Consider the following 25618-nt stretch of genomic DNA (forward strand, 5'->3'; position numbering starts at 1 on the left):
AAATGGAACCCCTTACCAAGGCAATGTCTATACCATGCTTTACCCAGAGATATTAAACACGGTGTTCTCCATGGCTCCATGACTTATAATCTGTGATTATCTATTTATGTCCTCTGTTATGTGACAAAAGTGTTTAATAAAGCCTCTCTATATAATTGCTTAACTAACCGCAGTAGAAAGGGAAGGATGAAGTGGGATAGAATAAGATTTGACTGGAACAATTAGTGCACAACCCTGTGTGGCTCACAAATCTCACTTGCCAGAAAGCTGATGCATCTCTGTAGCACTTCCATGGGTTTTCAACGTTTATTTTTTCTAAGCTGGACTTCAGCCAATAACAAAGGGGAGCCGAGGGATGCTGGGGAACCAAGTCTTTCTGCTTCATGTCCTCTTATCAATAGTTGTGCTGCTTCCATAGTTGGGCCTGCCTCGGTCTGAGATGACTAATGAGTTGGTCTGTTTGGGAAGTGCAGTTCAACTTTAGGGATAATAAGACCCCGGGGGGCTTGGTGTGTATATATGAGTAGGTTTGTGTGTGCAGAGAGGGATAGGGGGTGGGAGTGTCTTTCTATAAATGCAGGTGTCAGTGTGTATTTGGCTTGGTGTGTATATATGAATAGGGGTGTGTGTGTGTGTGTGTGTGTGTGTGTGTGTGTGTGTAGAGGATTGGGGGGGGTCTTTCTATAATTTGTGTGTGTGCGCGTGTGTACACGTGATGTGTCAATACTAGGGGTGCCACGATTCGATTTGACTTTCGATTTTAAGGTCATGATTCGATTTCTGCTTTAAAAAAAAATTCCAGCACTGCCAGCTATGCCATTGTTAAGACTATCAAATCTTGATTTGTAAAGATCTACAGATCATTGGTTTTATAACCTGACAACTGTCATTTACATTTTCAAATTCTTCATTAAAAAGATAGGCTACAAGGTATCAAGTGTGATATAACTGCCATATTTTTTAAAGGTACCATGCTAAGTCCATATGGTCAAATTGAAATAATATATTCAAAATGTAATACTAACTTATTTCACCAGTCAATTGGGAACAAACTGTGGCTTTTCTGTCAATGACGCGTTCGTTGCTGGCATAACTCAGGGGGAAGGCAAAATGTTGACACACCAGTGACTTCAGGGAAGCAGGAAGATTTTCCAGTTCTGTTGTTGCTCTGTCATCTTCGACTCTGGCGGTGGCCATGTTGTCTCAAAAAGTGCAGCTGCAGGCTACCAGTAAGCTATGCTGTGTCATCTTTGAAGTGCTGTCTTTTTGCCACGGTGCACGTGCACAACTGCCACCGTGGGCTATACGTCGCACTCACTCACATGGACGACCTGAGAGGGATGTTTAGTAGGACACGCAGCACAGGGACGCCGTGGGTCTGGACAGTTTTGTGCTTGTTTTTCTTCAGACGCACACAAGTAGGCAGGGAGTGGAGAGGAAAAAAAAATACTGGGAGACTCACCAGACTCGCCTGCTTTTGAAGGATTGGTGAAGGTTGAAATCGAAAGCTCATTTTGATCGATTTTCGATTTAGAATCGAAATCATGGGGGCATCTGGGTAGCGTAGCGGTCTATTGCGTTGTCTACCAACATGGGGATCACCAGTTCAAATCCCCATGTTACCTCCAGCTTGGTCAGGTGTCCCTACAGACACAATTGGCCATGTCTGCAGGTGGGAAGCTGGATGCAAGTATGTCGTGTCCTGGTCGCTGCACTAGCACCTCCTCTGGTCGATCGGGGCATCTGTTCAGGGGGGAGGGGAAACTGGGGGAAATAGCGTGATCCTCCTACGTGCTACATCCCCTTGGCGAAACTCCTCACTGCCAGGGGAAAAGAAGCAGCTGGAGACTCCACATGTATGTAGTCTGCAGCCCCCCCCCCACCCCCCGGATCAGCAGAGGGGGTGGAGCAGCAACCGGGACAGCTCAGAAGAGTCGGGTGATTGGACGGGTACAATTGGGGAGTAAATTTTAAAAAAAATAGACTCGAAATCGTGACACCCTATCAATACAGTAATTTTTGATTGCCATGACACAAATACATACACTCACTGGCCACTTTATTAGGTACACCTTGCTAGTACCGGGTTGGACCCCCTTTTGCCTTCAGAACTGCCTTAATCCTTCGTGGCATAGATTCAACAAGGTACTGGAAGCATTCCTCAGAGAGTTTGGTCCATATTGACATGATCGCATCACGCAGTTGCTGCAGATTTGTCGGCTGCACATCCATGATGCGAATCTCCCGGTCCACCACATCCCAAAGGTGCTCTATTGGATTGAGATCTGGTGACTGTGGAGGCCATTTGAGTACAGTGAACTCATTGTCATGGTCAAGAAACCAGTCTGAAATGATTCGAGCTTTATGACATGGCGCGTTATCCTGCTGGAAGTAGCCATCAGAAGATGGGAACACTGTGGTCATAAAGGGATGGACATGGTCAGCAACAATACTCAGGTAGGCTGTGGCGTTGACACGATGCTCAATTGGTACTAAGGGGCCCAAAGTGTGCCAAGAAAATATCCCCCAGACCATTACACCACCACCACCAGCCTGAACCATTGATACAAGGCAGGATGGATCCATGCTTTCATGTTGTTGACGCCAAATTCTGACCCTACCATCCGAATGTCACAGCAGAAATTGAGAATCATCAGACCAGGCAACGTTTTTCCAATCTTCTATTGTCCAATTTTGGTGAGCCTGTGCGAATTGTAGCCTCAGTTTCCTGTTCTTAGCTGACAGGAGTGGCACCCGGTGTGGTCTTCTGCTGCTGTAGCCCATCTGCCTCAAGGTTCGACGTGTTGTGCGTTCAGAGATGCTCTTCTGCATACCTTGGTTGTAATGAGTGGTTATTTGAGTTACTGTTGCCTTTCTGTCAGCTCGAACCAGTCTGGCCATTCTCCTCTGACCTCTGGCATCAACAAGGCATTTTCGCCCACAGCACTGCCGCGATATTTTCTCTTTTTCGGACCATTCTCTGTAAACCCTAGAGATGGTTGTGCGTGAAAATCCCAGTAGACCAGCAGTTTCTGAAATACTCAGACCAGCCCGTCTGGCACCAACAACCATGCCACGTTCAAAGTCACTTAAATCACCTTTCTTCCCCATTCTGATGCTCGGTTTGAACTGCAGCAGATCGTCTTGACCATGTCTACATGCCTAAATGCATTGAGTTGCTGCCATGTGACTGGCTGATTAGAAATTTGCGCTAACGAGCAGTTGGACAGGTGTGCCTAATAAAGTGGCCGGTGAGTGTATATGCCCCTAAACTTTTCAGCTAAGAAATATAAAACAAAACACATTCCTCCAAAAACATGCCAAAGTTCTCAACTGTGATCCAACACCAGCAATCATTTCAAAATAGACTTGATCTCAACAGTTGGCAACCAGCAGGAACAAAAAGCCAAGCAAAGAAATTCCCTGAGCGCACACACTCAGACACACACATACAACTAATGTTAACAAGATGCTTGTCCTCTGGCACTTCACATTGACAGATGCCGTATGCCCTTTAAAGTCAACCATCTCTGAGAAAAATAACAAGAGCGGAAAGCGGAGTAAATAAGGAGGGAGAGGTATATGGTGTGCTGCCTTCAGAGTCCTCCTGCATTGCTTCAGCAGCCTCTGTGCCGAGTTAGCCCACTCAAGGAGAGATAAAAGAGGAAGCCCCTCTGAGCACAACGAAGGGGGAATTGAGCAGAAAGTTTCGTCGTTGTAGAGCAGTCTCATCTTCTTCACCTCGTGGGTTTTTTTGGGGGGGGGGGTATTCCGGGGGATTGCAATGTAAAAACAGTAGCGGTTTTGCGAGGCCTTGTAAGAGTTTGTCTGTCTGTGACTGAGCCTGGTTTCGCAGGTGGCTGTGGGCTGAGGTTGGTGTCCCAGGTGTAGGCAGTTTAATTCAAACGTTGCACCAGTTGCGATTTCCTCACTGTTGCAACAAACAGGAGTCTAAAAAAAAATCTTTCTAATTCACCTATTCAGGAAGTGCTGACTCAAGGGCACTCAACAGCAGTCGGAGATGGAGATTGGCAGTATTTTCCAACATGAATTATTATAGCCAGTTCTGTACTTGAACCAGCAATCTTTCACTCACATACTCACCACACTAACTTCTTGGTTTTAAAAACCAATGATTAACCACACCTTGCAACAGCTACAGTACTAAAATTGGTGATTCTGCATTACGAAACAAGAGTTCACATTTAGTGAGTGTCCTGACAGACTGCATCAACAGCAGTCCTGCTGTCTGTGGACCATGGATTTCTCTAATGTCCTTGCATCACTGTGAGAGTTGTATTATTTTTCTAAGCTAACAATAGAAAGTCAGTTTATCGAACCCAGGATATAAACAGATTCTGTTCAACTATTGTTTACAAGCACATAAAACCCAATGTAACCAAGGAAATGTCCAACTGAGTTACAAAATAATTCCAATCATTGGAGCCAGCTGGACCAAACAGTCTCCAATGGCTAATTCCCACGCCAGTATAACCACACAGTAGGCAGGTAGGCGACTGCAGTTTTGCACCAAAGAGAGGCAATGTTTTAAAAAAGTCGACAAAACACAATTGCGAATGGTCTGTGTTTCCACTGAGTGATGTTATAGGATTATACAAGAAAGTTGATATTTCTGGTAAAGTAGAGATGACATTCTCACAAGTGCTTTTAAAGTTACACCTCCTAATCACGCAAATTAGTAATAAACGGTACCTTCACATTTGCACGTCAAAATACACTAAGATATTAAGGGTAAAAAATGCAGGGAGAGTGTATTTTCAGAACAACAGGCCTTCGGAGCAGTGGGCTTTTGTTTTCGGGATAACGGGCTGTTGGACAAATGGGCTTTGGGTCAATGGGACATTATTTGGATAACTGGAGTTTCGGAATAGTAGGCCAGTGGAACAATGGGCCATCCCCCTTTAGGTGTGGCTACCTTTACTTAAATGCAGAAAATGTGTTTCCATTTCAGTTTTGTGAAATATTATCTTGTGGAATTGTTTGAAAAACCATCTCAGGCAAGCATATAAACTTTTTGTGATATTTTGAGTTTTTTTTAAATTCACGTTTCCACTGCTCACCGTCCCCCCCCCACCTTTATCTCCCAATTGTACTTGATCAATTACCCCACTGTTCCGAGCCGTCTCAGTTACTGCTCCACCCCCTCTGCCAATCCGGGGAGGTCTGCAGACTACCACATGTCGATACATGTGGAGTCGCCAGCCGCTTCTTTTCACCTGACAGTGAGGAGTTTCGCCAGGGGGTGGGAGGATCACACTATTCCCCCCAGTTCTCTCTCACCCCCGAACAGGCGCCCCGACCGACCAGAGGAGGCACTAGTGCAAAGACCAGGACACACAGCCACATCCGGCTTCCCACCCGCAGACATGGCCAATTGTGTCTGTAGAGACGCCCGACCAAGCCGGGGGTAACACGGGGATTCGCACCAGTGATCCCTGTGTTGGAAGGCAACCATTACTCATTTTTTAGTTTGCAATTTCAAATTACGTATTATGCAAGTTAACACTAGAATGACCCAGCCGGTCAATTGATGGTTTTGGATATTCAAAGTTTAATAACTTTGTGAGAAAAAAAAAGACATGGACCTGCCGCTCCCTGGATGCTCCTAAAATTGCATATATTTGCATTACAATGATTTTTAGATCAATTACATAAAAAAACGTGTGATAAGATCTACCTAAAATTACCATGAGCAGTCAAAAAGATGGCTTGTAATTTGCGCGTTATCATGCGTTTCATGTCACTATTTATGACGTGTATTGGTCGCATCATTTCTTTTGCGAAGTTCATTGCTCTGTCCTAGAAATACACTAGCGTTCTCCAGTGCAGAGAAATAGTCTAAACTTGACTTTTGATGATTCCCAACATGTCTGGCTACAGACGCCGTTTCAGACGCATCATGACTACCACTGAGGCGTTGCAGTATTTACAAGCATTGGACAGCGGTGATTTTAAATTGTTAGAAAAATTGTATTAAAGTTGTTAAAATGTTAATTTTGGTGTCAGTTGTTTCCTAACAGACATACTAACATATCCATCCATTTATCCATTATCCAAGCCGCTTATGCAATGCATTAATATTCCAATTGGGTATTCATCTTGACAGACTATAGAGTTTAAAAACCGGCGGTCATTTTGACCACCCATGGTCATTTTAGGTAGGCATGAAATCCCGGTCGTTCTAGTGTTAATGGACACCTGCCTAGAGGCTCTTGGTGGCTTTGACTTAGGCTTCCCGTCAGGAATCCCACATAAAGCTACATTAGCCCAGAGACGTCCTATGTAATCATGTTTCAAGAAGCCCCGTCATGGGAAATTTTAGATGTTGTATTCAATTCAATCCAAAACTTACACCGAGGGTGGGGAGAGTGAAAGCTCCAATTACAATAATGAATGAATGAGCTAATAAAACAATAAATAAAGCTACCATCATTTTATTTCATTTTGGGGCGCCATGGCCCTCACTTTGGCAACCACACCTTCTTTTAGAAGGCAGCGGTGTGGAAAAACCTTCAATAACCAACTAATTACACGTCCTGCATCAGAACCTCTCTAAACATACTGTGTTATCAAGTTGAGGATGGCTGCTGCAGGTGTTGCTCAGCACTGAATTCAGTTTCTGAGTTTATTTCATCTCAACTTTTTGAGAGCTTTATTACTCACTGGCATGGACCTGCAGGCAGCAGGAAGAGCAGCAGAGGAGTTGGCTGGCTCTGTTCTCCCCGATGTTGGAGTTGGAGGGGAGAGGTTCCATGTTGTCTGGGCCGGCGCTGAAGCACATCTCTGGGATCAGGGGGAGAGTGTAGCTGCCATGGCGGGGAATGGGGGCACAGTTGGGGTCAGCGGCAAGCAAGATGTCTTCTTGGGGCTGGTGAGGCATTGCAGAAGGAGATGACAGGATCAGTGCACCAAGCGTGTTCTGACATTTTGTTACCAGGTATATCTCAAACTTATTAACCCCTTATGAGCCTGTGCACTACTGTAAATCCTGAGGCAAGGACCTTTTGGCCATTTCAAAATTGGAATGTGACACTTAAGGAGACTGCCTTCATCAGGATATACTCTCATGCCGGCAGAACCAGTCTTTTTCTAAATCAATTCTTAAAAACTTTTTTATATAGACCAATTCATTATGCAAGGTTTCCCTTTCTACCATCAGAGTATATCCTGCCCTACTCTTTAGTCTAACTGGGTTCCATAGCCCACCCTCATACTGTAGCTATAATTTGATTTTTGATACTTTCCCTGTGTAGCAATGTTTCTCTGTGGTCATGCTCATATTGATGTACCAGGAAGCATTTTTTAAAGATTGCTTTCTCCAAGTGCTACTCAAATTAAGTTTGGTTTGAATTTATCATTACTATGCTTGCTCAAGTAGGTGTGACATCTACCAGCACTCCTACTACAACTACATTTAAGGTGCTTGCATTCCTGCAGGCTGTAGCATTTGAGCCCACCTTTGTGTAGGGGCAGAACAGGGAGCAGATGGCACAGTGAGGTTTGAGTGTTGCCACAGCAGCGTTGAAAGCCTTCTCTGCTAAGAAGTTGGGTGAGCGGTTCTGCCAAAGGTGTTCCTTTTCCTTTTTCATTTCACCATCCAGTGACATGGCAGAAGACAGCTCTGGAATTTTAAAAAAATACATGACATGAGGATGTACACAATCAGCTCAAAAACTGAAAGCTTCATTTGCAAAATAATCAGTGAATAATTTCAGCACAGTATTTTATTTTGTTTAAGGATAGAAGTTAATGTGCTTCATTGACTGACAAAATGAGAAATGACAAAGCATTTTTTCTGACATTCTCTTGATTTCAGACATACTGAATGATCATGTATTGATCCACCCCCCCACCCCAAAATGTATAAAATTATCTTCAGAGAAAATATACATAGATTGTTTTTCTTTATTAAAAATTAATTTTTCCATGCAGAATCATTAGGATCAAGGCTCTGGCTCATGAGGCAGAACTAGCTGTTAGACAGCAGCAGCCCGTTCGGTAACAGATATGACAACTATACTCTGGTTTTGACTGGCTTTTGAAAAAACAGATTGGACAGGCATCAACAAACACCCCTCCCCTGGCTCTGCAATCAATTTTACAGCATCTATCCCAGGAGGCTCCAGAACCACAACGTTTGTTTGAGCTGGGCAGGAGACAGGAGGATGCTTTCAGTCCTCCTTTTACTTCCTACATACGCACGCACGCACGCGCGCGCGCGCACGCACGCACGCACGCACGCACGCACGCACGCACGCACGCACGCACGCACGCACGCACGCACGCACGCACGCACACACACACACACACACACACACACACACACACACACACACACACACACACACACACACACACACACACAAACTCCCCTTCTGAAGGACAGGCCTTGAGTCTGGTCCCCTGCTACCAAAGTGACTTTGAAAGCAGGTAATTGGGCGTCATGATCCCTGGATCAATACGTGTCAGTCAGAAAATGAAGAAAGGAAAGAGACGGAAGTGGGGGGTGGGGGGGTGAGGCGCTTGTGGGCTGGAATTTATTATCTGCCCAGGGAGCTTTACTCCTGCTTTGCTCAGCTCCCTGGATCAATAATCAAAACAAGATGGCGTCTTCCTGGTCTATGGTACCAGGATTAAATGAACAATAAATTGATACATGGGTAGGAGAGAAGCAGAAAGAGGGAAAGATGAGGACAGATGAAGATAAAATGATGGACAGAGAGATGAGAGAGATCGACATAAGAATGACAGATTATGGAGGAGATTCAGCAACAGCCAGATTATAAATGTGAGAGAGGAAGAGAAATAGAGAAAAGGCAGAGAAAAGGCAGACAGACAAATATAGAACTAGCGAGTGAGCAAGTGAACGTTGCAGATACATGGAGCAACAGACAGGCAGACACAAACCTTCATCACTAGTCTGCTCTTGCTTGACGATAGACAAGGGAGAGCGCTTTGGGGGCTTGCTGAGGGGGTGACGACGACTTTTCTTAACTGCCTTGGGCATCTTGAGCTTAGAGTAGGATGCCTTAGGGCAAACAAAGAAAACAAGGCCATTAAACACAGTTCATTTCAAAACCCTTGTTCAAACCTTGATATCTAGACTGGATGTAAATAAGCGAAAACCCAATATATGCTTCGTCTATAAACACAAGTTAACCTGTGTGCCAAGATGCCTTCCAAAAACAATAATTATCCATGGCTCTTTAGTATACATATATAAATTAGAGAATTTCACAAATTAACACATAATTATTATTTAACAACTAAAAAGCTGCTGACTATGTGGCAAAACTAATGTATCTGGCAAAGGATTGCAATTGTGCAGACACTTTTTTGGAAATGTTAAAGTTGGGCTGAAATAAACATGTCATTACTTAAATATTCACATATTTTGTATTGTCTCTGTACTGAAAAAAGTATAAAAGGTAACATTTTCTCAGTGTTCTTGTTAATCCCCCACTTCTGGGTGGGAGAATACTGAAATATGGCAAGATGTGTAGTCAAAAATAGCCCAAACAGAATACCTATACCAAATACAATAAAATAATAAAAAGAACTAAAACATACATGAGAAAAAATTACACTGAAGATTAAAGTGGACACAGGATGTGGTGTGATCAGTAAAAACGCACCTCAGTATACAAAGACTAAAACTGAAGAATAAAGTTAACCTTGGGACATTGTGGAAGAAGACAGATGGTCAAGTTAATGTTACATACAACACCTGTGAAAATTGTCTCAGGTTAAGGACCAAATTTTGGCCATGGAGATATATTCAGTCCATAATGTGTGGGAAATTACACCTATAGCCTTGAGTAAGTGTTGACCCAGCATGAAGATGTCTTCAAGGATTAACTTGGCACGCGGGGAGGAGTAAGAGCAATAATCCATGTGGATCCTCAGGCTAAACTGATATTCTAAAAACCAAGGTCTGTTCTCCATGCTGTCAAACCTTTGGTAGATGGGTGCGTTTATTGCAGCGTAAATCACAGCAGCAAATAAAGAATCCATGAAGATTACAAACTTACAGTGAGACAGGGCTCAAGTGTAGAGCAATAACCAACTCCAGCGAGGAAATGTCAGCAAAAATGGCTGGAGTAGAGAGATTGCTGAAACTTGATGTCAGCCATGCTTACCAACAGAAAGCTTAAGATGACACTTCCAAACCCTGTTACAGAAGAAAACCCTGTTACACTACAAGAGTACACTCAGTAGAGCAGAGCCCCGCCAGGCGTAGCTCCCCTTCTCCGGTACTCAGACGTGGCGACAAACCACCCTGTTTTTTGCCTAAGAAGTCAACTGTGGATGTGAGTCGCGCATGTGAGCGTAACAGTATACCGTTAAACAGTTATTATATTATAAAAATAAAGACAGAAGTTAGTATTTTTGGTTCATCCAGTGTTCCTCCAGTTCTCCTGTGCTGAGATCGGCAGTAAATGATTTACAGACTTGCGAAATATGATTGAAAGTCGCGCATGCGCACGGTTCACTTAGGTCGGGCAGTGACAGAGAGCAGCGTTGGCCGAGTGAGCTAGAAGGTGAATGACGAGAGGGAGTGGCAGTAGCGAGAACAAACACTTTTCAAAAGTTTTGAATCACTGCAACCACAAGAGGGTCTTCATCATACACATAACTGTGCGGGGGAAAAAAACCAATTCAGGCTGATAGACCCAGTAGTATGCAAGATTATCCACAGACAGAGAAACACACACACACACACACACACATACACACGCACGCACACATGCATGCACACACGCATACACACGGCCAAGCACATCTCCTACCGGGGATGACTAACAGAGGATTGTACACTTACCAGCTACTCCAAAGTTGGCTATTTTTAAAGGGTCAAGAAGGAGATTCCTCATTTCCCATGTGATGATGTATCTACATGATATCCAGGTGATATGCATTAGCTAAGATGAATGTTTTAAGACCCTGGACCAGATGTCAAGGGCACTTGAAGGACCATGGATTAAGAGTAAAAAGGAGTAAGTGTACGTTCCTCAAACTGAAAGTAGTCTTCCTCGAACAAAAATCAGACAGAAAAGGGCTGCACCCCATTCCAGAGAAAGGATCAGTATTCAGAAATACTCTAAAAATATTTGAAGCTGAAAGTCTACTTAGGGTTGCTTTTTGACAGATTTGTTGCCTGTGTTGGCTCCTCTTCATCGTCTTCATTGGCTCCTTAGGAAGGATCTGAAGTGAAATTGAGAAACTACAAAGCAGAGTATTTCAAAAATCTAAATTCAAATTGCAGACGTCACAGGTCCTGGTGCATTATGACAAAGAAAAAGCTCCTCTTTGCCAGTGATGCATTGTCTTATGGATTGGGGGCTGTGCTGTCACACCACATGCCAGATGGAACCCAGAAACCCATTGGGTTTGTATTTTGAGCACTCACATCGGGAGAAAAAAATATTCTCAGCTGGATGAGAAATATCTTGGTATAATGTTTGGTGTGAAGACATTCCACAGCTACCTGAATGGTCGCAATTATCAATGCCTCTTGTCAGTGTTCTGGGTCATGAATGCTCAGAGGTAAAATCTGTGCACCAGCCTTACCTCAAGTACAGAAGTTGGCTGTGACTGTGTGTGTTTATAAATATGGGAATATCTACAGGGCAGGGTAAGAGCATGGAAATAGTGATGCTCTAAGCTGTCTCCCTGTCCCAGGAAATAAGAGTTCCCTTGTAAGAATGAGTTGTGATGCTAGACACCTGAACACCTTCCTTCACCACATTCCTTGCGACTTTGTCATCATCATCATCGGCAGTCACTTAGGGCAAGTACGCCGTCCTCCCTCTGGATCCTCAGGTGGATGTAGAGGCTGATCCTGGAGCCGCATAATGGGAGAACGCCTACGCGTGACAGCTTTTTACTTGGCATGACTGATGCGCCTACAGCCACCACATGGTCCTTGGCAAGGGGTGGCCAGAGTCCAATGGCATTGAGAACCAAGACAATTGGGGACAACCCTCTGTTGCAGCCTTCATTCGCCTTCACTGCCATTATGACCTAGAGACATCTTCCGCCAGTTCCGTCATTGAGGTCTTTGTTGGATTGCGCTTCATCTGGAACCTCTCCCTTGACCTATCCACCTTGGGTGACCCTACCAGGAGGCAAGCTCCGGACGGCATAGCTCTTGGGATCATAGGTACACACAAGCTTCTCCACCACGGCAAGGTGGTGATCCAGGAGAAGCATGTGTGACTGTCTAGATGCAAGTTGACCAGCAAATATGCCTTTTTCTCCCAAATGTGTGAGTACCTTGTCAGAAGGTGACCAAGATGTGTTGATAATCCATGTCTCACACCATATTTCCAGAGAAGGACTGAACTTGGCAACTGGAAGGCAGTGTACTCTGGAGGGCCTGTTTGGTCATCCCTCTTCAGGGAAGGATAGCTGAACTTCACCAGTCATACCAGTCACATCCTTGTATTATCAGAACGCAGGGATTGGCATAGAGCCATGTATGGTGGCCTAAGAGTGATGAAGGCATTAAGGTAGCTATCAATATATGCCAGATGTGCCAGACATCAAAAGCTGCCAGCTGCAGCTCCTTTGCACCCATGGGAGTGGTCTGAAAACCCATGAAGACAGTTACATGTGGATTTCACAAGTTTATTCCTGGACAGCATGTTCGTCTTTATTGCAGATGGCCATTATAAATGCACTGACGCCTACCTTATCAACGTGTCCACCACAACTGTTACAAATGACAGTTTAAGGAAAAGCTACAGTCAGTTTGGTTTTCCTGAAATGTTGGTCTGATAATAGTAGCTGTTTCACTCATGATGATCTCAAAGGTGGTCATGGTTAAAAATGTCCTTCGGTGACCTAGGGTCTAGATACTTGAGATCCTTCTAAAAAGAGTGCAGGCTGGACATGTCTCTTTGGATCTCTTGTATCCTGGACTTCCAGTCCAGAGTGCAATTGAAAATTCATAAATAACATGTCAAAGCTAAGAACATCCAAGAAGGGGATCCTATTGGAATAAAAGAAATTCAGCTATGGCTGGATCTCTGGACAGTAGAATGAGTCCCAGGACTTGTTTCATGAATTGTGCTGCTGGGTAACTGCCAAAAGGTGAAACTGCATGTCCGCTTGCAGGGAGGTCTCAGACTCATCTGTAAGCATCCGCAAACTCAGAGATGTCTATAACAAGTTTCTCTAGTTAAACCCCTCAGTTCAAAGAGCATTATTCCAAAGTCCATGTTCCTTTACATTGATGGAAGAGTACTTGACTCACCCAACCCACAACCTGTCAGATCATCGCAACAAAAACAACTGGCTGTGCCTGAATTCAGGAAGGCTCAGGGGCAGAGGAAGTCTCCAGACATCTATAGCTTTAAATAATTTCATCCTTGAGATGTTAGGTGTAATCAATCACCATTTAAAAATGGTACATAAATTAAAACTATGGTGACAAATTGCCAGGGTTTGTTATCCATACCGGTGCACAATACTTATCTTCATTTATTGATCTTGACTTTGGTTTGTTATCATCAGAGAAAGGGGGTGAAACATATTGGTGATTTTTGGGTTAACCATCTCACCAACACCACTATATTGAGGTAATTTAGGTTGACCATCAAATGTTGCCAGATTATGCCATAATCCAATGTAGAAATGTCTATTTGTCATGCCCCCCTCTCTAGTCTAATATGCCTTTGTACCATGCTCTGTACCATGTTCTACCAAAGTCTGAGTATATGGTAAACTGGAGTAGTAGGTTGCCTGTGCTTGTTGTTTAACCTTTATCATAGACACCACATTTATTATATCTGGATATGAAGAGATTTTAGTATCAATCTACTAGTCATTCAATTCTCAAATTCCACCCTTGACTGTTAAAGGCTGAGAAATTATTGGACGTTCTACCCGCTTTGGCTGGAGGACTACAAAAGTTTGATGCCCTTTTAACCAAGGTTATTATCGTTAATGAAAACTGGAACTAAAACAAGTGAGGTCAATGAAAAAAATTAAACTTGTCAGTTAAAATTAAAACTAAAACTACGCAAAATGAAACACACACTGAAATCAAAATATTGGCCTTAAAACTCAACAGAAATACTAATGAACACCTCTCCCGTGCTGGTGGTTGATTATGATGGTCACTTGATAGATGGCAATGTGTGGATTATTTCAGATCAAGTGGCTAAAGAAATATTACTTCTAGGTCCATTTTTGCAAAGACATGTTTGTACGTATTTGTTTTTCTAGTATGGTGTCATTAAAAGCCATTCATGTTAAATGTGTTGTGATTCCATGGGCACAGAATATCACAAGCATTGCTGCTTCAAAGGAGGGTTGATGCAGGACAGGGCAGGCTTACTTAAAAGCTAAAATAAAAATAAAATTAAAACTAACCAAAACTCAATAAAAACGGTTGTTGAAATTGACTATCTCAAAGAAAAATCATTTTTAATTACAGTCTGTAGTGATGAAACCCGGTGCTCTTTACCTTTTATCTGTAGTCTTGTAATACCTATTTAATTTTTTGGAAACTGCTGTGAACCAAGTCATATTATATACCTATATATGTCTAGCAGCTTTTTTTCTTTCCTTTTTGTTGTTGTTTTTTGTCAGTTAATTTTTGCTTTATTTTATTATATCTTATTTGCGTGTGTCTTGAATATAAAACTGAAAAACTGAAAATAAAAATGAAAATGAAAATTTAAATAAAAATGGCAAGCAACTCATGAAACTAAACTGAAATGGAAAGGATACATTTAAGTAAAAAAGAAAAATTAAAACTAAAATTAAAACTAAGATCACCCTGCTGTTGACACATTAACCAATCAGTGATTGAACAAACATCTAAAAGCAAATTTTATCCACTTTATACTGTTTGGTTGTGAAGCTCCTTACCTGTGTGGTGGTGGATTCCAGCTTGCATTCTACTGGAACATTATTCTTACACGGCGTTTCGACCTTCAGCGGGTTAAGTGTGATGTTACTGGGACTGCTGGTACTGGATTTTGCAAACTGTTCAAACGCCTCCTCGAACCCAGTCATGGCCTTCTGGAGGTTTGCCGTCTTTTTCTGTTTTTTCTGCTTCTTCTTCTCCTCCACATCCTCGGTCAGGAGCTGTGGCTTGTCACTCTGCTCTTGCACTGGGAAGGAGAAGCAATGGGTACATTTAACAGATGCGAAAGACAGCTATCTAGAAAAGTGCAGTTGAGCTAGAGTGGAGAACTGAATGGTGGGAATAATGGAGAAAATTTCTCTGGTGACCACTTCATGACATATCTGTCAACCCTCATATTTTGTATTTTAAATTCTAAAAACTCTTATATTAAGGGGATAATTAAAGATATATGGTAATGCTTAATTTTAAGCCTGTCTATGGTAAATCAGAGATTAATGTTATGTATGTGGTATGATTAAATGGTAGTTATTGATTAATAAATAAAAAATGGTCAAAATACAAGTACGCTGTACATTGTAATGTAAAACAGAGGCTAATCATTAGTAGTTATTGTGTATAGTTCGATAGCAATTATGGACAGTAAAGCAATAATGACCAATAAATAGAGTTAAATAACATTGATATTGCAGTGAAATTACTCTGTCATTTGTTCCATGTAAATAGATATGCAGTTAAAATGTAAACTTATCGCGAGCCAGTGAGTGATAGCTTGTTAGATTTTCTGGCTTGGCAAGAAGGGAACAGATTTTACCCTAAAAAGACATTGGCACACTTCTTGTAATGACATGACCTGGTTAAGTACTAGGCTACAAAGCTAACTGTTAACATACAGTAGCACTGCCATTCTATTCCATAAACTAGCTAGCTAACTCAAGTAAGTTACAAAGCTAGCTGCAAGTCATCTGCTTAATCCATTACTGTATGTGATCCGTGAAACCTGTGTTTGTTATGGTCAGCGTGTTGTTCGGTCATTGTTTTTGGTGTTCAGCCTACAAAGTCCTAGTTTTAAAATTAAACTTGCTTTTAAATCAAACATGTTTTTGATACATTCATATTATATGAAATTACGTATATTACTGATAGAAAATGACAAGGTCTTTTGTCACTTCTGGTGATTGACATCCTCCAGTGTCCATACAGGTAGTTTAGGTCTCCTTACAAGTTGTCCCTCACCTGCTGCAGATATGACAGGCTTTGGTAGACAGTCATCTGTTATTTATGAAACCAAATTTAAGCATCTTGTTGAAGTGATCTGTAGTAGGCAGAACTTTAGAGCTACCAATAGGTGAAAAATGAATTGCAATTAGACACCTTGTATTAGTAGTTGACAATTTTGACTTACGCTTTGGACGATATGTGGTCACTCTTTTGACAACATTAAATGTTTAATACAAGGAATGGAAATCAGTGAACACCATAATCTACACCCAGACATATGGACTCTAGAGCCCTGCATGGGCCAAAAACTTCAGCCCTAGTCCGGCCCTGGCCTGCGGTGTTCAAGCACTAGCCCAGTCCCAGCCCGATAAAGTCTGCAATTTTTCAGCCCGAGCCCAACCTAAGACCGACACCAATATCACTTTAAGCTCTCTCTGACATGCAAACACACATACACACACACTGCATGTCAACTGTCACATGTAATGCACGCATACATGTGTATGTATAATATTTGTAATATAATCAATATAACAATATTTCATCCAGTGGCCTATGTGTACTATGCGTGTGTATGTTAAATGAGCCTGATCTAGTAAAAAAAGAAAAAAGGTCAGAGCCCAGCCTGATTCGACTCAGCATATTGGGACCCAGTGGGCCTGCGGACCTCTAATGGGATAATCCTGATAAATCAAGTAAAAAATATGCACTAAAATCACAACATTAACCCTTCCTCCTCATCCTTACCCTCTGCTGCTTCTGCTGCTTTAGCTGCAGCAGCAGCCTCCTGCTCCTCGCGTTCCATGGCCTCCAGGGTTATCATGGCCTCCCGGGCAAGCCTTTCCTGTTTCTCCTGCCTTCGCTGGGCTTCGCGCTCCTCCACCCGACGCTGGTACTCAACAGCGTCCAGCTCAATGCCCTCTTCTGCAAGCACCTTCACCTCCTCCAGCTTCAGCCGTCGGAATTGGTTCTTCTTTTGCAGGGCCCTGGGCATGGGGTAGAGTTATAGGAAGGCAAGTTGGAGGAAGAAAAAAAAAAACAAATAAAAAACAACACTGCTTGATACAGATTCTTCAATTTTTAAGGAAAAAAGGATTTTGAACTTTGTGCATATTTAACAAAAATAAAGAAACAAACAAAAGGCATTAAGATTCCCTTAAATATAATAATTTTCTTAAACAATACAGAGATATTCTATTGTCATTTTCAATTTCTAGCCAAGACACCTTTTTAAAAAATAGCTGTCCTATTTTTACATTTGGTAGGATATCTGACTATTTCACACAGACTACATTTCAAAGTCAGCCGAACCTTATCACCCTGTAAGCACTCACCTGCGCAACAGGTTAACTCGGTACGTGACGCGGTGCTGTCGCCAGCGCTCTAGCTCAGGACTGGTGAGCTCAGTGGATTTGAGGTGGTCCAAAACTGTGGTGTCCTTTCCCTGTTTCCACTGCTCATATCGCTCTGGCTGCAGGCAGCGCACAAACACATCCATAGAAATCTTCACCATGTCCTTACGGCACGTACACTGGAGAAATTGGTGACAGAAGGGAGGGATGGGTGTTAAATTAAATGGGGGGAAAGGATGCTTTTTTTGGCCCACTGACTGCAGTGAACTCTCAATAAATTAAATCAAACAACTGAAATGATAAGTTTGGTAGGTAAAACCTTGAAAGTGGCAGAACAAATTTGAAACCCAATACCCATTTTCAGGGGGACTGCCTCAGATGTGAGTGAGAAAGTTAAGCATCATAAAAGAACATAAGGGGCCAGTCTTTCCAAAAGCGGGTAAATCAGAGCCATATCACTGGTTGACAGGACTGGTGTGTGTGTGTGTACGTGAGTGAAAACAGAATTATAGCAGGAAACATATTTCTTATCATTTATATAATAACATAATTTGGATGATCGCCACACTAGCTAGTTACTGCATCATGGCATCACGGGGGAGGGAGACAGAGCGAGAGTGGAAAGAAACAGACATGATTTAAGAGGCGCTGGATTATTTACATGACATAATCATATTTCTATTATTAACATGATATCAGTATTTCGTTTTTTAAATAAGTGTGCATGTGTTTAAGAAAACAAACAAAAAAATAAATAAAATGTACAGTAAACATACACAACAAAATCTCAATAAACAACAAAAGTAAATACTACATGCCCGAAAGGGAGTGTCTTGCCTCTTTTCTCTACTTAATCAATGTACATGATGTTAATCATGACTAGTCCAGCTGTCCAACCCAGTGTCCGTCATACACAACTTAAATAATTACCTCAATGTTCATCCTCATTATACATGCATAATCAACGTGTGGGTGCCCATCAGGCATGTCCAACAGTCACAGGAAGAACACAGGAAACAATAGCAACATCCTCATCATCAGCGAATGTCACCTTCTTGGGACAATCAAGGCCGCTTCCTCATCCTGTACCTCTTGAAAATTATTTCTTTGTACATTCTCTTAAACTGTTTTAAAATTTTTACTCTGCTTGAGTTCTACATCAAGACCACCAAAGTCACCCCACACACTGAAATACACATACTCTTAAGATTGGTACAAACACTTTTTTTTTCAAATTCAAATTTCCTCAAGTTATATCCCCCTCTCTGTCTAGGAACATTTTTTTGAATATTGCCAGGAAGTAAATTATTTCTTGCTTGTACATTATGCAGTCTTAAATTCCACCTGATCCATGAATTTGAAAGCATGTGTCGGTAAAAACAGCATGTTAGTGTGTTCACAAAAGCCTACATTTTACACTTTATATAGCCACTGTACATGTATGGTTTACTGTCCAAAGTATAGTTCACACACCGAACATAATGTCAAGTTGTTCCTGTACTATGTGTCCACATGTATTTTATTACTGTTAGTTGTGGATATGTCTGTATACCACATTTCTAAAAAGTATGCAGACTAGTGTGAGGGATTGTATTAAAAAGATGATAGGTAGATGGGTGTGAAATTGGTGGCATTGGCTAGAATATATCAGACATCTAAATATGTCAAAAATACTTCATGAACACCTGTGATGATGATGATGATACAGTTCAAGGAGTTATTCTGCCGACAGAGGAAGGCAGGGGTTACACATAATGGTGGATATGTCTGCTGAAACCACACGGTTGCATTAGTTTGACACTTGAGATGTGTGAAGGAATGACAGGTGTGGCAGAAAGAGAATTCAAACACATGGGGGGGGTTGGGAACAACGGAGTGGGGGACAAGGTAGAAACAGTAAAAAGGGATGAACAGGTGGCAGAAAGGCAGGCTGGGGGTGAAAAGGAAACGTATTTTCTTTTGTGCTTCGCTTTGATGTGTTAACATTTCATCCCTTTTATTTCCTTGGCTGCGCTGAGAGCCTTATGTTCAATTACAAGAGACATTCCTCACCAGCTCAGCTGAGACACAGAGAGCCAAGGAAGGAGATGTGGCGGTCAGGGAGGTGGGGGAGGAGAGGGCAGAAAGTGAGGAAGGTGGGACTAATAACCATAACAACAGCCAGCCCTCCACTTTCACAAAAAAATAATAATAATTATCCACCCAACATTACATCATGACACCACTTGAGGGATGGAAACATAAGAACTGTTTGGAGGGGGAAGAGGGGAGAGAAAAGGGCAATGGGGATGGGGCTGTGGTACAGCCTGATTGCTGTCATCATAAACCTTTCACTGGGAACGGAGGAATAGGCTCAAGGAATGGCACCAACAAATGAACATAAGATAATTTCTTCCCTCACAATGATTGTAGACAACATGCAGGAGGAGCATGTTACCATGTTCATTTGTGATAGGACACTGCTGCCCATTTTATTTTTACAAAACCATTAAGGGAATTAACAAGAGCTTCCTGAAGGTGTGTAACCAATGAGCCCTAAAGTATACTTGAGTTCTTAATGAAGTTAAATTATGGGAGACAGAAAAACAAAGGCTTAGGGAGTCCCAGGGCTTGGTGGACTTAAAAGTGTGTGTCACATGTTCACAATGATGAGGGTATGAGTCATGGCAGGGGGTGGTGTGTGTGTGTGTGTGTGTGTGTGTGTGTGTGTGTGTGTGTGTGTGTGTGTGTGTGTGTGTGTGTGTATAACTAATATTTGTTTCGCCAGGGCAGAGGGGCAGGTTCATCTCAAAACAAATCAGCAATTCTCACTTGTTTACAAGCCAAACTAAGTTTTTAGAATAGATTAGAACCTCCAAATGATGCTTGGCTGCCTAACTGAGAGGTAAAGTAGATTAATTGACCAGCAACAGCCCAAATCGAGGAGTATTAAAATCCATGGGAGTTTCATGGTCTGCTCTTGGTCTCCATTACTTAATTTTTCTTCCCATTTATTCTAAAGAGACCAAGGAATTTCTTTTTGATCTTAGGGCTTTTGGAAAAGCCTCCACATCTTCACTCAGACAAACTACAATACTCTGCCTGGACCATGCCGATGAAAAATTTTCAGGCAGGGTGAGCAACCACTGGGTGCACTTGTTAACAATTGTTCTCCCTTTACAGTTAATTTAGAACAACTGAAACTAACTGCAAGCTTGTGGCCTCTACCTGTAGTTCATACTATTTGTTCATAGAAAGCAAACTTGTAACAATCTTTCAATACTTTGACTGTACAAGTCAAGATAGACTGCACCACATTAGGATCAAGAGCTACGATCATGCCCATTAAATCTCAAAACCAATCCCATGCATCCTTCTCGTATTTGGTATATTGAGCCATCATAATTCTGGTTTTTAAACCACAGCTCCAACATACTGCATGCTACGATACAAATTTGCAAAAAGTAACAGAATTTTTTTTTGACATGTACATTTCATTTGAATTTGCTGCACTGTCCTCTAGCAGTGAATGCCAACATTCTCGAGTCAAGCTCTTGAAAGGGGCTACTATCTTATTGATAGCATTCAAAAGACTTTTTTATTTCGCTATCGCCACACATACTGCTTCTCACACCATTAAAATAGGGCAATCCTAACCCAAACTTGAATGACTAATTGTAGCTTTATTTGAGACTATCTCGTATTCCTATAACTAAAATTCACTGTGCCACACAGTCTTGCTTCGCCGTAATCTGAGTTCATTCATGAAAATACCTTGGTGGTGGCTACTGCTACCGAGACACTCTACCAGCAGTGGTTTTAATGAAAGCTAACTGCAAATAATATGAGAATGAAGTGATGCAAATTGAACACCCATGATCATCCATGGCAATACAACACAATGGATTGCCAACTTGACTCATCAGAAAGGCAAAGATAACTGATGTTTGTTTGGCAGAAGAACTTCTTCAGATATCAATATTGGAGGTTGTCATATCTGGGGACATCATTTATTTGGAATCTACTTGCTGGGTATCCCTCTTCTGTCAAATCACTCTGTTCTTCATGAACAACCAATGCTATAAGAGCAATGTTTGCCACAAACCCAAATCAATTAGACTGAGAAGGGGCCTATGGTCCATAATAGGGAATTGAAAATAGGGTGCCAATTGCCAAATGTAGTCTATTAATTAGGCTATTAACACCACCAAGGCATTTTCTTGGCCAATTTTGAGTGTATTTGAGTTTGGGTTTTTTTTTTTGTTTTTTTTTGCTTCTATAAATTTAGGTAAGCTTCAAGATTGACATAACATCAGCAATAATGACAATCAAATTCCCCTTTAAGATGCATTTGGAGCCAATATCAACAAATTAAAATAATGACTGAATCCATCCAGTTCTTCATCTCACGTCCATAGTTGCCCTCTATTTATCTCTGAATCACTACTTGAACAACCCCCCCCCCACCCCCAGAAAACCGGTAGAACTCGAGGATCCCGAACACTGGAGTTGAGTACCTGCGGTCTAGTACCTTTGAGTCGTTTATCTGCTGCATATACATTCTATATTGCTCTTAAGATTTTCTTTTTTTTTGTTGTAAATGTCATAGATTCTTGCTGCTTAAGGGAGAAAAAGAGGTTGTTGTAGTTTCCCCTTCTTTGCATCAGTAAATAAACAACATGTGGTAAAGACATGGATGGAATTCAGTTTTACATCAGTGTGCACAACTGGTTCAAGAGGGTTAGGGCTACACTTGACAATTTCTAGGCAAAAATCACATTGCTTTTGTATGGTAAAACTTCTAATATGACCCAACATAGCTTGTATATCTAGTAAGTCAACACCGAAACACTACCACTGCCACCACCAGGAGGGTCCATTACAGGAAGCAAGATTATATTCTATGCCTTGGTGCCATTTTCTCACACTTTTTTTCATATATAGTTCCTATCTTATTTGCATAACTATTCAATCAATAGTTCCATATGCAGTGTCAGTGTAGTGTAGGAAATTTTGGTCTGAGCCGTGTTGAGATCAGAAGTGGAATGTGAAGCGTCTGTGACCTCACTACTGTTACAACGTTGTGATAGTTTTGTGAGTCCTACTAAACCGTTCAAGTCAAGTTCATTTATATTGCCAATGACACACCTACTTTGGCAAACTCAGAACCTGGCTTCCAGGTTTCATGACAGATGCAGGCCCTAAACAATACAAGGGGTAGTTGGGTCAACACAGACAAACTACATGTGGTTACACACCCACCACCTGGCATGAAAACAATGATGCTGTCAAAATCACAGAAATCATTAACAGACAGCGTCACACCTCGTCAACTTATGCTGAATATCACTTGTTCCCTGTCAAAAGCAGGTCATTATGTACCGCCACTATATCTTGCTTATTGGTTGAAAACACTCCCAGTAGCCCACAAGCAAAAAAAAGGAAATATTTATTGACACAGACCACAGTAAAAACTGCTTCACCATTAAAGTGCTTGCTAACTGCTAGCACAATAGAAACCTTACACTATCCACTAACCAAATGTTGGTGATTATTTTTTTGGTGTATGCAAAGTTTGTTCTCAAGCCAACTTGGCAGCTAACAGACTACATTTTAGCACCAAGTAATGTTCTAATGTTAAACGATAGCTGGCTGGTAAAATACTGAAAGCCTTTGGTGAAGTTTGAATTGTGTATGTCACTGTGGCCTGTTGACAAACCAGTTCTGCTACCCTGGCAACTATGATACTCTGGTTAAAACGACTACCACGGTATGCTGGGCTATCGCCTGCTTTACAACTCATATAAGTAAAAAATGAACTGTGTACTGCTCATCTTGGGCTTCTCACACACACACACACACACACACACACACACACACACACACACACACACACACACACACACACACACACACACACAAACAAATATGCAGATCATAAATCAGATTTCCATACTGGATCGGTTGAGGCCCTGGTTACCAATGACCGCCACTGTTGGCCAGCAGGGTGCTGGTGGAAACTATGTTACTGTTGGGGGAAGGAGAAGGAGAGGGGGAAGATATGTCCAGAGGCAGTGAGAGAGGAGGAAGGGTAGGAACGTGGAGGTGAGCGTCGTAACTTTGAATATTGGCACCATGACTGGTAAAGGGAGACAGCTGGCTGATATGCTGGATAGAAGGAAGGTACAGATACTGTGTGTGCAAGAGGCCAGGTGGAAGGGGAGTAAGCCCAGAAGACTCAAGAGATGGGTTCAAATTCTTCTACCACGGTGCGGATGAGAGGAGAAATGAAGTAGGGGTAATTCTGAAGGAAGATTATGTCAAGAGTGTGTTGGAGGTGAAGACAGTGTCGGACAGAGTGATGAGTATGAAGCTGGAAATCGAAGGTGTGATGATGAATGTTGTCAGTGCACACACAAGAACAAATAATAAGCCTTAAATAGTTCCTATCAAAGCCTGTCTGGACTTACTAAACAAGCCATGGCAGCAAACAAATATAAAGAGGATTGAGTGAGTCATCTCTAATTCACTTTCAAGATGAAAAAGTGTTGCGAAGTGGTCTGGAAATAGGAAGCATAATTTCTGCTACTCTCCCAGACAGAACAATTACCTTGAAACTCCTGCTGGCAAACAAAAGAAAAGGACTCACTGAGAAAACTAACTGCATAGCCAGGACAGAGATGGCGATAATGATGCAATGTTGCAATAGACAAGCATAAAAATTAAATGGTAACCGAGTAGTTAATGCGAACGGCATCTTATCACAGGGAGTGGGTAACGTGTAAACAATGACACTTCCCTTTAGTTTTTAATCATTTACAAGTTGCTGGTTTCATCTCAAAGGTAGCCACGGTGTCCATCAAAAGCCATGTGTCCTGTCCAAGTGCTCCTGGGCAATACTAAATCCCAAACTGCTCACTCACTCTAAGTTTCAGTGGATGAGTGTCAGCGCCTCTCAATGCAAAATATGAGGGTAAGGAATAAAATGCATGAACACAAGTTATGATTTAATGGCTGATTTGAGGGGCTATCACACTAAAAGTACACACTCTATGCCTTGGCAGGTGTTGTAACATAACTGCTGCACTGATTGAGTGATTGTAAGCTAGGATTCACTCAAAACAAAATGGTACTTACTGATTACATTAAAAAAAAAAAATTCCTTATCATGACTCATCTGCCACTGAAATCCAAATTTCTCATACTATGCACAGCATCTGATGAGTCAAGCTGCGACAAGTGTAGCACAAGTCATTTTTTGAGTGAACGCTCCATATGACTGCTAAGGTTTGAATTTTATATATTAACATGTAATAACATAAAAGTGATAATGCATGTACACATACACACAGAAAGCAAAACAGAAAAAAAAGTGTTAAGTGCTGACAGATGGTAGACCACAAATGTTGGTGTTCACTTATCGAGTCAGATAAGACATGTCGGTGATTGAGGACCTTGTAAGTTAAAAGGAATGATGGTCTCCCTCTCTCCCCGTTTTTCTGTCTAGCCCTGTCCCACTCTCTCCCTCAGCTACTGGCAACCCCCAAATGGTGACAGATTCAGCCCCAAGGCCCATTTTTCACTGTCATGTTAGATGCTGGCAGAATAGGGCTCAGCAGGGGGAGGCTGTGGACATGAGAGCGAGAGAAAGAAAAGCAAGGGGAGAGAAAGAGGGCAAGAGAGAGAGAGGCAGCTATGTTGTGAAAATTAAGGCTTCCTAAGTGGCTATGCTGATGAGTGAGGGAGGAGAGAAAGAGTGACGCTTGATTTCAGCAAATGCATTCCTGGTATAAAGACACTTGGGAATTCATTAATGAATTAGTCTTAGGTCTACTCATCACCCTCATTGAAGGAGAGTGGAGAGGGGGACAGAGATAGGAGTGGGAGGTGGATAGAGTAAGTGAGAGATCTTTCTGTGAGTGGCATGTGGCTTTCTTAGACAACACAATATTTTTGTCTTTCACAATGGTCACCATATCAGATTAGGCAATCATAGTGCCATAAATTCCGGCCGCGTCTTGGCCAGGAGACTGGCAACACTACAAGTATGACCCCATCCAATCATTGTATGTTGCCTTTCACTATCTTGCGCAAGTTCATAGGTCGTCAGGGAGGAGGGTCAAGAAATTGTCAACTATGGCTACAGAAGCACTATGTGTGATGCTAG

At 42.0% G+C, this 25618-nt stretch overlaps 1 protein-coding gene across 1 annotated transcript in view; it reads right to left on the minus strand.

Annotated features, from left to right (window-relative positions):
- Nucleotides 1–25618, minus strand: part of kdm4b (lysine (K)-specific demethylase 4B) — a 104889-nt gene that overhangs the window by 17439 nt on the left and 61832 nt on the right. The window contains exons 9-14 of the mRNA XM_056278011.1: nt 17455–17651; nt 16868–17106; nt 14902–15146; nt 8929–9049; nt 7479–7642; nt 6685–6889 (exon numbers count right to left, since the gene is read on the minus strand). Coding sequence (XP_056133986.1) covers nt 6685–6889; nt 7479–7642; nt 8929–9049; nt 14902–15146; nt 16868–17106; nt 17455–17651 — 1171 coding nt within the window. The remainder of the gene's footprint in view (nt 1–6684; nt 6890–7478; nt 7643–8928; nt 9050–14901; nt 15147–16867; nt 17107–17454; nt 17652–25618) is intronic.

The sequence above is a fragment of the Lampris incognitus genome, chromosome 3 (genome assembly GCF_029633865.1).
Source record: "Lampris incognitus isolate fLamInc1 chromosome 3, fLamInc1.hap2, whole genome shotgun sequence".
Classification (NCBI taxonomy): Eukaryota; Metazoa; Chordata; class Actinopteri; order Lampriformes; family Lampridae; genus Lampris; species Lampris incognitus.